This window comes from Camelina sativa, chromosome 11, assembly GCF_030686135.1.
Source record: "Camelina sativa cultivar CO46 ecotype springtype chromosome 11, ASM3068613v1".
Taxonomy (NCBI): domain Eukaryota; kingdom Viridiplantae; phylum Streptophyta; class Magnoliopsida; order Brassicales; family Brassicaceae; genus Camelina; species Camelina sativa.
The window spans coordinates 6,398,087-6,410,841 of NC_141890.1; the positions used below are offsets into that span (position 1 = coordinate 6,398,087).

At 40.1% G+C, this 12,755-nt stretch overlaps 2 protein-coding genes across 9 annotated transcripts; one reads left to right on the plus strand and one right to left on the minus strand.

The window, feature by feature from the left end:
- Positions 1–718: 718 nt before the first annotated feature.
- LOC104722100 (protein REDUCED CHLOROPLAST COVERAGE 2) lies at positions 719–9,778 on the plus strand. Of its 2 annotated transcripts, none has more exons than XR_015571273.1 (23): positions 719–1,212; positions 1,381–1,442; positions 1,586–1,678; positions 1,880–1,952; positions 2,060–2,374; positions 2,471–2,535; positions 2,634–2,765; positions 2,855–2,896; positions 2,986–3,510; positions 3,587–3,744; positions 3,930–4,410; positions 4,551–4,613; positions 4,692–4,793; positions 4,914–5,222; positions 5,306–5,398; positions 5,489–5,590; positions 6,036–6,140; positions 6,248–6,381; positions 6,465–6,648; positions 6,824–6,955; positions 7,028–7,140; positions 7,285–7,453; positions 7,550–9,778. XR_015571273.1 is itself a non-coding variant. In XM_087472199.1 (23 exons), exons 1-23 carry the CDS (start codon positions 1,143–1,145, stop codon positions 9,518–9,520), a joined length of 5,403 nt encoding a protein of 1,800 aa, XP_087328325.1. In that variant the 5' UTR covers positions 719–1,142; the 3' UTR covers positions 9,521–9,778. The 2 variants fall into 2 exon arrangements, 1 of the variants encoding a protein (XP_087328325.1); XM_087472199.1 differs by having other exon boundaries at positions 7,375–7,453.
- A 245-nt stretch (positions 9,779–10,023) lies between these two features.
- LOC104722099 (uncharacterized) lies at positions 10,024–12,685 on the minus strand. 7 transcript variants are annotated; one of them, XR_015571275.1, is made up of 12 exons: positions 12,431–12,685; positions 12,115–12,341; positions 11,943–12,012; positions 11,752–11,838; positions 11,609–11,674; positions 11,406–11,498; positions 11,252–11,303; positions 11,036–11,164; positions 10,767–10,857; positions 10,589–10,677; positions 10,313–10,506; positions 10,024–10,241 (listed from the first exon to the last, which is right to left on the minus strand). XR_015571275.1 is itself a non-coding variant. In XM_010440203.3 (12 exons), the coding sequence occupies exons 1-12, from the start codon at positions 12,683–12,685 to the stop codon at positions 10,169–10,171; spliced, it is 1,431 nt and encodes a 476-aa protein (XP_010438505.1). In that variant the 3' UTR covers positions 10,024–10,168. The 7 variants fall into 7 exon arrangements, 3 of the variants coding, with proteins under 3 accessions (XP_010438505.1, XP_087328329.1, XP_087328330.1); XR_015571274.1 differs by having other exon boundaries at positions 10,589–10,702; positions 11,252–11,308; XR_015571276.1 differs by having other exon boundaries at positions 11,252–11,308; positions 11,406–11,503.
- Between the last annotated feature and the right edge of the window lie 70 nt (positions 12,686–12,755).

Here is a 12,755-nt window from a genome sequence, read left to right on the forward strand (position 1 = left end):
TTTAGTTGGGGATATGACTTTTGAACACTTCCTAACAATTGACATCAAAGCAACATGTTAGATAGTAATTTAGAAATCGATAAGAGAAGACAATAATACAAAATACAAAATTCGCCTTGAAAAATGTAAATCAAAAATGCTAAATAGTAGAAGAAAATTATTGTAAGTGTTTGTACGATGAACATTGTCAAAGAATGCTACGAACAATGTTACAAAGGCATCATATACTACAAAGTTTGGTAGTATGTTGCAGCGCACATAAATGAATCCGATAATATGCTTGTCAACCAATTATGATCATCTCTTGTAATCGTCTTTTTAAATGAAATACAGAATTTAATTTTGTAGCTAGACGTAGCTACCATGCATATTTTAGTCTAGACATTAAATTAAAACCGATGTTAAAGAAAAACTACGCAAATGTACTATTCGAATTTTTGTTTAAACTTTTCATTATTTAAAATTCAATGTTTAAACAATTTTGTGGCAAAAAAATTAGTACATTTTACACAAGGATCCATATAATATTGAGCCGGACATGTCTCTCGTGTTTATGATTCAAAAATCAAAGGGTTGGAAAATAAACGCAGATAAATTGATAATCAAATACGTGAAGTCATTGGCGAAGTCTCTCGTAAATTGATGAAAATAAGGGCGAAATATTTATAAAATAGGAAAGAAAATATATATAGAAAGAGATAAAAGAAAAGATGAAGTTGGTGATGAGGTGTTAAAGATGCAAACAAAGAAATGAGAGGCCTCAATTTTACTTAGCCTCAAAACCAACACTCTTAAGGAGGTAGAGAGAAGAGAATAGCCTCGCACCTTATCCTATCCTCTCTTTCTCTCTCTAAAAATCTCTTTATTTCTCTATTTTCGCAATCGGCTATTTGACCCCTCTCGTCTCTTATTCCCCTTTTACTTCCTCATTGTCACCACACCACCACAAGTCTCTCATTTATATACACACACATCCAACAACCCTTCTCTCTTCTTCTTCTATCTTCTTCTTGCTCTCTTTCTCACCCTTCATCTCTACTTATTCAAAATACACTCTACTTTAGGGTGTAATTCAATCTAAGGCTTAGTTTTGAGTTTCTTGATCATCAAATTCAGAATTACAAGTTTTATGTGAATTGGTAATGGCTCCTAAAGCTGGGAAAACTAAGCCACACAAGAGTAAAGGAGAGAAGAAGAAGAAGGAAGAGAAAGGTTCTCAATATTACATACAACTAATACCAAATTCAAACTTTTTTTCTCATGCTAAAATTCATTTTGGTTACTCCACGCAGAATGACAAGCCAAGTTTTGCTTTCTTAGCTCTTTTATTAGTTTTGTATTGTTTTGATAAAATATATAAAATTTGTGTGGTTTGTGCAGTTTTGCCCACTGTCATTGAGATAAGTGTGGAAACACCAGACGAATCCCAAGTGACACTCAAGGTTTGAGCTTAATACACACTAAATAAAATATTGATTGAGAAAGAATGAGAAATTGTTTTTAACTTAAGCCAATTGAATGGGATATGATTCTCTCTATCTCTCTCAAGTTGTTGATGGTGATGATGATGATGTTTTGGTGATAGGGTATCTCCACAGACAGAATCTTAGATGTAAGGAAGCTCTTGGCGGTCCATATTCAGACCTGCCACTTCACCAACTTTTCTTTCTCTCACCAGGTTTCTCTCCTTCACTTCAATCAAACAACAACATTAATGGCCTTTTTCATATCTTTCTCACAAACTTGTTGAATTCACAAGAAAAAATAAAATATAAAACGTAACGTATATGTACTAATGGGCCCTAGGCCCAAATAGTGACGGTTATATAGCTTTTTTTATCTGACATTTGCCGCCGAGACTGATTGTTTTCTGCTGCAGGTGCGTGGCACTAGACTCAAGGACTCCGTTGACATCGTATCGCTTAAGCCCTGCCACCTCACCATCGTCGAAGGTAATCTTCTTTGATCTAACGGTCTATATTTCTCTTACTGTATTTTACTTCCTAGGGTTAGCCGCAGGTGATCCTGAACTTTTTTATTTTATTTTTTGAAATCGCAGAGGACTATACGGAGGAGCAAGCCACCGCGCACATACGGCGGCTCTTAGACATCGTCGCTTGCACCACCGCATTCGGTCCGTCAAAACCGCCGGTGATTCGTACACCTCCCAAGGATTCTGAAAAGAAAGAATCAAATTCGACTGAGGGAGATTCTCCGGCCGATAAGGATGCAGTTATTTCAGGTTCCGGTCTTAGCCCTAAGTCTCAGGCGGCGGAAGGCGCCGATAAGGGTGAAATCAACATGTGCCCACCGACTCGTCTCGGGCAGTTTTACGATTTTTTCTCCTTCTCTTACCTTACTCCTCCGATTCAATGTGAGTTTTTTTATTTTATTTTTCATCAGTTAGTCGAATTGTCCTGAGTGAGTTTTGATCTCTCGTTTAATGATTCCGGATTCTTAATTTTGTCAGATATTAGAAGGTCTGTTCGTCCATCTAAAGAGGATAAAGGATTAGATGATTTGTTTAAAATCGATGTAAGTGGCTCTTTCTCTTCTGAAGCTATATACGAGTAGGAATATGGGAAGTGCGACTTTTAAGTAATTTTGCTACAACCATTGTTTGTCAAATACAGGTTAAAGTTTCAAGTGGGAAGCCGTTCACTGTTAATGCAACAAGAACAGGTTTTTATCCAGCTGGGAAACAGCAACTCCTGTGTCACTCCTTGGTTGAGCTGCTGCAACAGATTAGCCGGCCTTTTGATGCGGTAAGTTTGGAGATATATTCCTAAAAAGTTTTACCTTTATGGTTTCTTGACTTGTGATTAATTGCGGTGATATGTGATTGTGGCCGTAGGCTTATGATGCTCTTATGAAAGCTTTCATTGAGCACAATAAGGTACACAAATATACCTTATATGGTTCACTGGTATTTATAGTTTGATCATAGGTAACTTAAACATATAATTATTGTTAATCATTTTTCAGTTTGGCAATCTTCCTTACGGTTTTCGAGCAAACACTTGGGTAGTTCCTCCGGTTGTTGCAGATAGCCCATCTACTTTTCCGTCACTTCCAGTGGAAGATGAGACATGGGGAGGGGATGGTGGTGGAGTGGGCCGGTCTGGTAAGCATGATCAGAGGAAGTGGGCAAAGGAATTTGCGATTTTGGCAGCAATGCCCTGTAAAACACCTGAAGAGAGACAGGTTCGAGATAGGAAGGCCTTTTTACTCCACAGTCTATTTGTCGACGTTTCAGTTTTCAAAGCAGTGGAAACTATAAAAAATGTACTAGAGAGTAATCAACGCTTACCAAAGGATCCTGCTGCATTGGCTTTCCATGAAGAAAGAATAGGTGATTTAATTATAAGGGTGGCTAGAGATGATCCTGATGCAAGTGCCAAGCTTGACCGAAAGAGTGATGGGACCCAGGTTCTAGAGATCTCTCAGGAAGAACTTGCTCAAAGAAATTTACTGAAAGGGATCACTGCTGATGAGAGTGCGACAGTTCACGTAATTTTTTAGCTTGAGCTGCTTTTCTTAGCTTGCTCTTGTTGGATTTGTTACTGAGATTACTTTGATCATATAGGATACGTCTACCTTGGGGGTGGTGGTTGTAAGACACTGTGGCTGTACAGCCATTGTAAAGGTTTCTCCTGAATTTAACTTGAATGGTGGCCACATCCTACAGGATATTGACATTGAAGACCAATCCGAAGGAGGTGCAAATGCACTGAATGTAAATAGGTAAAATATTTGGTCTTAGTGGTTTGTCTACAAGTTTCAAGCAAAAAGGCATGTTCATTTACTCACGTGTGTGTTGCTGAACATATGGCTTGGCATGATCTAAAAATTTGTGAAATTTTGGCATATGATATGTGGATTTTGAAATAGAGGTATTCAGAGAGCTTTTTCTGGATATCATTTTACAGCTTGAGAACTCTATTGCACAAGTCGTCAACGCCGAGAACACCAAATGCAGACTTGGAACAAACACGAGTTGCTAAATCACTTGTGAGGAAAGTATTTGAGGATAGTGTGAAGAAATTGGAGATTGAACCCTCAAGAAATAGTAAGCCTATAAGGTGGGAATTAGGAGCTTGTTGGGTGCAACATCTGCAAAATCAAGCTTCAAGTAAAAGTGATTCTAAGAAAACTGAAGATGCCAAGCCTGAACCAGCTATTAAGGGTCTTGGGAAGCAAGGTGCACTGCTGAAGGAGATGAAAAGGAAGATCGATGTGAAAGCTAACAAGACTGAACAGGGCAAAGAGGACACTGATAATAAATCAGAAACTGAGGATCAAAAGGAACTCGAGAGACAAAATGAGGAAATGGAAAAGGTGTGGAAAGAGCTAGTGACAGAAACTGCATATCAGCGCCTTAAAGAATCAGAAACTGGTTTTCATCTCAAGGTTTGTCTGTTTCTCCTGCTGATAAGATGTAATATTTGAGGCTAGTAGTAAGTGATGACTCATCTTTGGTATCTCTTTAGCCTAGTTTGTTTTTATGAATCTTACCTTGTGTTCTCCCTCTCCATGAAAATGCCCTGCAGTCACCAAAAGAGCTGATTGAGATGGCCCGTAAATACTACGCTGATACTGCTCTTCCAAAATTGGTCAGTTTTTCGGATCATTATTGTCTTATTTAGGGATAATTTTTAATTCCTCATAAACTTGAACTTGATATGTTGCAGGTGGCAGACTTTGGATCTCTTGAACTCTCACCCGTCGATGGGAGAACTCTAACAGACTTTATGCATACCAGGGGCTTGCAAATGCATTCCTTAGGGAGAGTGGTAACCATTTCATCTCATAGTCTTTGGTACCCGCTCTCGTTATGGTAGAATATGCTTATGTATAGAAAAGCATAGTGCCCCATTTCTTTTAGGAATCACTCTTTTCTCCTCTCATTTTAGGTCGAGTTGGCTGATAAGCTCCCTCATGTGCAATCCCTCTGTATTCATGAAATGGTTGTTCGGGCATACAAGCATATTTTGCAGGCGGTTGTAGCAGCTGTTGAAAACACCGCTGATGTGGCCACCTCAATAGCAACATGCTTAAATGTCTTATTGGGAACACCGTCTGACACTGAGAGTACATATGATGAAAAGATAAAGTGGACCTGGGTGGAACTGTTCATTTCCAAGAGGTATGGGTGGGATTGGAAGCATGAAGGCTGCCAGGAACTGAGAAAATTCGCCATTCTTAGAGGATTGTCACACAAGGTTTGCGACTTTCAGTCAGATTTGTTTTCAGTGATGACGATCTAACCTGATATCCTCATATGTTGCTTCACTTATCGTTTCAGGTTGGACTGGAGCTTGTTCCTAAAGACTATGAGATGGACACGTCATATCCTTTTAAGAAGTTTGATATAATCAGTATGGTTCCTGTGTATAAGGTACCGTGCACAACTATCTAACTGTAGTCATCAGCTATAATGAAAAAGTGGATTGGTTCAGTTACTTAAGAGCATTGCTCTTGTGTGCAGCACGTAGCATGTTCATCTGCTGATGGACGCAGTTTGTTGGAATCATCCAAAACCTCTTTAGATAAAGGCAAACTGGAGGATGCGGTCAATTATGGCACCAAGGTATAACTGATCTTTCTCACTCCTCTTAATATACTAAGTACTAACCATGTCGCGGAGGCTTTCTATTTATTGTCTAAATATATTTCTCCTTTCTTTTCCAAAATCTAATTATCCAGAATACCAATTCTCTGTCTGGCGTCCTTCTGTTGCCACCCATTATATAAATATATCCTTTCTTCTCTAAAGAACAATGAAACATTGTTTTCATATTATATGTTTCTCCATCTTTTACCTTTATCATATATTAAATGATTAGGGATATTTAGCACCATGCAAGTATTGAATCGCTGAGTTACTTTCGTCGGCAAGGGCGATTTTGCACTCAACAGATCAACCCTTCAGCTTAATACATAATTTGGTTCTGACACTTTTGTTTCACACGGATTTATTCATTTTTGTTCAAACGGTCTAACTAAGCTGATATTCTATGTGATGAACTCGATAGGCATTAGCGAAGCTTGTAGCAGTGTGCGGTCCATACCATAGAATGACCGCTGGAGCATATAGTCTTCTCGCTGTTGTACTGTACCATACTGGGGATTTTAACCAGGTATCCTCTTTGACAGAAATTTGGACCATCTTCAAGGCATCGTTTAATTAACCTGCTTCATTTGCAGAAGAATATTTCTGCAGCACTAACCAATTTTAATTTTTCAGGCTACCATATATCAGCAGAAAGCTCTCGACATAAATGAAAGGGAACTTGGACTTGATCACCCAGACACAATGAAAAGCTACGGCGACCTGGCCGTCTTCTATTATCGTCTTCAGCATACAGAGTTAGCCTTGAAGTATGCTCTCTCTATTTCCCAAAGCCAAAGACTACAAATTTAATTGTTACGATTTGCTTGCTAACATGTTATCCTTGTTGTAGGTATGTCAACCGTGCATTGTATCTTTTGCATCTAACATGTGGACCATCACATCCAAATACGGCTGCCACTTATATTAACGTAGCAATGATGGAAGAAGGTATGAAGAATGCCCATGTGGCTTTAAGATACCTTCATGAAGCGTTAAAATGTAACCAAAGACTACTTGGAGCTGATCATATCCAGGTTGGTTTTCTTAAGCAAGGACATATTTGGTAAATGATTTAACTCCACGACCTGTCAATGTCTAAAGACAGCTAATTTCCATGCCATGAAGGCTTGGGCTTAATAAATAAATTTTATCGTGGAAGCTAAATGTTGTGTTAAAACATGAATTTACTTCTGCTATGTTTCTTTTCAGACTGCTGCAAGCTACCATGCAATTGCTATTGCTCTCTCTTTGATGGACGCATACTCCTTGAGCGTCCAACACGAGCAGACCACTCTACAGATTCTACAAGCAAAACTAGGCCCTGAGGATCTTCGGACGCAGGTGCTTAGTTAGATACGATTTACAGGGAGTTTTCAGTTAAAAAGTGTTTCTTATGCTCTTGAACTGTGTTAGGATGCGGCTGCGTGGCTTGAATATTTCGAGTCTAAAGCTCTGGAACAGCAAGAAGCTGCGCGAAATGGTACTCCCAAGCCAGACGCCTCTATTTCAAGCAAAGGCCATCTCAGGTATTGGAACATTTGTCTTTTACAGTTTTACATATATTTTTTATATACTCCTGCGTTTCATTTTATAGCACTGTTTTCGAAATGCACATGGGTACCAAAAGATATAAATAGAACTGACTACCATAAATGAAATTTAAAATGCAGACCATTTGTCTAGACCACTAGTACAAATTTCTATCTTGCGTAAATCTTGTCCTGAGTGATATAACCCGTGAGCTTTCTTCCCAATAACAGTGTATCAGACCTGTTGGATTACATAACCCCGGATTCTGGTATTAAAGCGAGAGACGCTCAAAGGAAATGTCGCCCAAAGGTTATATTTGCTTTCCTCTGACTTTATCCATGTTTTAAAGTTTAATGCTCGCATTAATTAGGCGTGACAGATATTTTGTTTTAAATGTTCATTCAGGTCAAAGGAAAACCAGGACAAAGTCCAGGACCTGTCTCCGAAGAAAATCAGAAAGATGATGAAATTCTGAGTCCGGCTCATATCACTGGGGAGAGTTCAAGTGATAAAGAGAACAAATCCGAAGCAAAATCTGAAGAAAAAAAGGTTGAAAAAATTGATATTGAACCTCAAAACCAGATGAAGTTGGTTAAGCCTGAAGCCACAGTCCAGGAGGATGATGACTCAGACGAAGGATGGCAAGAAGCTGTCCCAAAAAATCGTTATCCTTCTGGGCGTAGAACTCGGCCCAGCCTGGCAAAGCTGAACACAAACTTCATGAACGTGACCCAGCAGATATCAAGAAGCAGAGGAAAATCCACCAATTTCACATCCCCGAAGACTAGTTCTGTTGAGCTTTCAATTTCTGTTGGTGGTTCCACTTCTTCGCATGCCTCGAAGATGTCTGTAAAGAACACGAGTTTGAACAGAAAGCCAAACAGTTCCAATATAGTGGGAGAAAGACCAGTCAATGATAAACCAGCAATGGCAATCCCAGCTTCCACTGAACACGTCAGCAAGCCAACCCCGATGGTGAGTCCTGTGAATGTCAAAGCTGGAAAACTGTTTTCCTATAAGGAGGTTGCACTGGCACCCCCTGGAACGATTGTAAAATTAGCTGCAGAGCAGTTGCCAGAAGAAACTAAATCCCCAGAAAGTTTAGATACGGAAAAAATTGCAGTAGATGGTCCTCAAAAAGTTAACGCTCAGGATGCTGAGAGCGAGAATAAGCATGTGGCTACAGAAACGGAAGCAGAAAACACTAATAACGGTGAGCGAGGAAGGGTGGTTGTTGGTGTATCAGACTTGACGAGCTCACCCAAAGAAATCAAGTTTGTGGAGGCCGTAAAGGCAGCTGAAGAAACATTTCCAACAGAGACAGCCATATCAAATACAAGACAAGGAAAACCTGAGAGTGCACCAACGGCTGAGGATTCAAATGCATCTCTCTTGAATAAGTCACCAACACCAAAAGATTCAAATGGCAGTGGATCAGCAATTGGAGTAAAGCTCCAAAAGGATTTATCTGATACTGAACTGAAAACAGTAGATGGCGAAACAGAAAACCTGCCTAACGGAGACTCGAGTCCAAAGTCTTCAATAGCTGCAGATGGAGAAAAGCAAGACGCATGCGAAGCACAAAAAGAGATGAGCAAGAAGCTCTCTGCTTCTGCGCCGCCGTATACCCCAACAACCATTCCAATTTTTGGATCTATTGCAGTTCCAGGATTCAAAGACCACGGTGGAATCCTTCCCTCTCCATTGAATATGCCACCAATGCTTCCTGTCAACCATGTCCGCAGATCAACTCCTCATCAGTCTGTAACAGCTCGAGTTCCCTATGGACCTAGGCTCTCAGGTGGTGGTTACAATCGATCTGGAAACAGGGTTCCGCGTAACAAACCAAGCTTCCCCAATAGCACTGAGTCCAATGGTGAGGCTAATCAATTCAATGGCCCAAGAATAATGAACCCCCATGCGGCTGAGTTCATACCTAGTCAACCTTGGGTTTCTAATGGGTATCCAGTGCCACCAAATGGCTATTTAGCATCCCCAAATGGAGCAGAAATAACACAGAATGGGTACCCGCTGTCGCCTGTAGCAGGTGGGTATCCGTGTAACATGTCCATTACACAGCCTCAGAATGGACTTAGCATACATGCACCACTTTCTTTGGAGGAATTACCTGGTGCTGAAAGCTCTGAGGAGAAGAGCGGAAGCGAAGAAGAAAGCAACAACGAGAAAAAAGCTGGAGAGGAAGAAGTCATTGCACAAGCAACCACAGATACACTTGAAAATGGACATTTGACAGTAGGTGAAGTGGAAACCACATCACATGAGACCTCTGATGGGAAAAATGGAGAAAAACAGGAAGGCAAGTGCTGGGGAGATTACAGCGATAATGAAATCGAGCAAATTGAAGTTACAAGTTGAAGAAGCAACTGTCTGTCACTGAAGTATTAACATTGAGGCTAAAGGAATGGAGAAACATTTTGGCTCCATTGATGAGGTTGAGGTACACAATCATCATAGTTGAAAAAAGCATTTTTACTTGTGAATGTTGTGTTGTAGCGCAGGACCAAGGCTCGTCACTCCTGCTTTAACAACTTTCTCCTGCTTTCAGTTTTTGGTTTCCGTGGCTGAAAACTAGAAATATTCAACTCCTTTAATAAAGATTTGTCCCTTTGTGTTTTTCTCTTTCTTTGGTATAGTTATTAGTTGTAAGATAATAGTGTTTGGCCATGTCTAGTTTTCTCTAGAAAAGAACACACAACGGCTTACTGGTGTAGGTTCAGCTCGTTAGAACTAGCTCATGGCCTCCCAAAAAGAGAAAACCGTGAATGTTAATTCCTTGTATTTGAGAGCTTGAGGATTAGATTTTATAAAAATTTCACTAGTGGCTAGACTACACATTTCTTGGTTGATTGCACAGCATATACTTAACTGATGAAAACATGATCAACTAGCAAGAAAAAGATGGGTCTATGTTCAAACACAGAATAAATACATTATGAGAGCTTTTGTTCGGTAAAAAATGGTTCCAACAGGTTTGACAGCATCTCTAACCACATTGTAACAATACTAAGAAGAAGGCTGCTCCGCCGACATTCTTGAATGTTGTTCCAGGTATTCTCTGCTGTTCATCTCCGTTAATCTGCAGCACGCATAGGAGATAATCAGTCCAGACTATAAATAAGAGTAAACCCAACAGTTGCTCAGTGGTACCTGCTAATAGTGCGGTCTTTGGCAAAACCAAGTTCATTGTCCACGCAAATGTCGAGATCATCACTCTTCCTTGATCTTGAAGAGGTTCTAGGTGCTATTTGCTGTGCATCAGAGATTGTCACTATTCTCTCCAGCAGTTCTAGAGGGCTACCCTCTGCCGTACACAGTAGCCTAGCCTTGGTCTCATACATCACCTGTTAGTAATCTCAACCGTTGGGCAAGCAATTTTCCAAAAAAGAGATTGAATGTAGAAAAGAGAGATCAAAAGAGCTATACATCAACCAGTGTCACAAAGCGGTAAGCTGCGGTCCTATTGTGGAGCCCGAAAACGGGTACACCTTCCAGAGCCAAAGTATGAAACTTCTCTGCAACGAAATTTGCATCTCAAGACTAGGCAGTGTGTAAGAAACTTAGTGCAATGAAAATAGTATGATGGCTCTGGGGTCAGACTTACTGAATAATCCGAGATAATCAGCTGCACCTAGGGGTCTATCACACAGCTCTTCAAAACGAAAGTAGGCACATCCATCAGCAGCCAGCGGAACCTGGTGTACAACAAAATAAAACAAAATCAGAAAGAAAGAAGATAGAGGGATAAGGTATTTATTGGAATGGCATTTGAAGGTTTCCGGACAATCAATCAACAGAATCCATGCGAAGCACTCCTCAGCACAAATGGTGAACTGCAAGTTGATACATCTGTGAAAGAAGAAGCAAAAATACCTCCAATTTCCTCCCCATTACTACTTCAACCACCTGAGGACCAGCTGATTGATCGCCAACCAACTGCTGAAACTTCTGTTTAATAAGACCAGAAATATCCTTTCCAATAAAGTAAAATCCCTCTTCAGCCTGCAGTCAAGAGTATATAGCTATAAGATTGTGATCACGTTGCAACAAAACTAAGACAGAGTTACTGAGAGAAGCGAAATCACGTACAGAGGTCAGTTTCCGATAATCCACTGATGAACCGATTTCACGAACCACACATCTTTCCTACAACAGTTACTTCTCAGTATCAGTTACGCAAGGTAATGGATCACATGAAACAAGTTCAGCGTATTGATAGTAACTGGCCTTTTCGTCTGCATACCTTTAATGTAGAAATAAACGGAAGGAATAGGTCCCTCTGTAAACCCCTTTCATAGAGATTATCTGGAGCACGGTTTGATGTAGCAACAAGAACCTACACTTGCTTTCAGTTACCGACATGAACAAACTATTAAATAACTGCAGGTTTAGGTCCAGTAGCTTACAAGAGTTGAGAAAGATGAAGGTTGTATAGATGCTACTTACAATGCCATTGTTAAACAAGTGTCTAAAGAGACGGTTTAGTATCAGAGCATCAGCCACATCATTGACCTATACATGAAGAAAGCAATAAAGTTAGGCGAGCTACCCTAAACAAAAATGTTAACAGTGAAGATAAGCGTCCAAACCATGAACTCATCTAAGCATAGAAGTATAGCCTCGTCAGCTATTTCCAGGCCAACGACTTCAAGTGGATCTTCAAGACCCTTGTGCTTCTGCAGAGGATATTATTAATGACAAAGAGTTGTTGAGTCCAAAGGTTATTATTACAAGCCTCATCTTAAAAAAAAAAAAAACAAGCTTGGAGCTAGAATATTACTTGCAAGCGGCTATGAACACTCAACATGAAATTGTGAAAGTGAATCCTTTGCGCTCTCCAGCTAGCTGGCCTAACCCGGGTTTAAACAGAGGATCAGATGAATCCACACAAACAAACAAAAAAATCATAGAAACTATATACGAATTGTGTGAAGCCCTACTTGGCTACTTACAACTGATGAAAAAACAAGTCCATGAGCATAGTTTTGCCAGTTCCAACACCTCCATATAAGTATAAGCCTTTGACAGGGGAGACAGAAGAGTGAGACACGAATTTTTTCCAGAACCAATTACTACTCTTAGTTGGTTTTGCGGATGCAGAGTAACGATCTAATCGACAAGCATCAGCGGATTGAACAAGCTCGTCGTAGAGTCTCTGAAGTTCTCTTAATGTACCTAGCTGCATTAAAAAAAAAAAAAAATAAATAACAAAACTTTAGAATCGATTCACACTAGAAACCGAATCAAAACAATGAAAAGCAAAACTACCTGACATAAATCTCCATCCAAAAGCTCTCCAGCTACGATTCTGCGTTCATACTCCACTAGAGGTCCTGCAATCTTCCCATCTCCGTTGGGATGTGAAAGAGTAGAAAAGGAAGAGGAAGAAATAACAAGGGACGGAGAAGGCGAGCTGGGATTGATTGGGATCAATGAATTATGAATAGGAGCGGAAGTGTAGTAGTATCGTCGATGCCTCGAGAATAGTGTTACACGGCGAATAGAGAGAAGAAGCAAACGCATGGTGCGAATGAGATAGAGAGAGAGAAAGAGAGAGAGAGAGAGGTGATCAGAAACGTCTAAGGTGATCGGA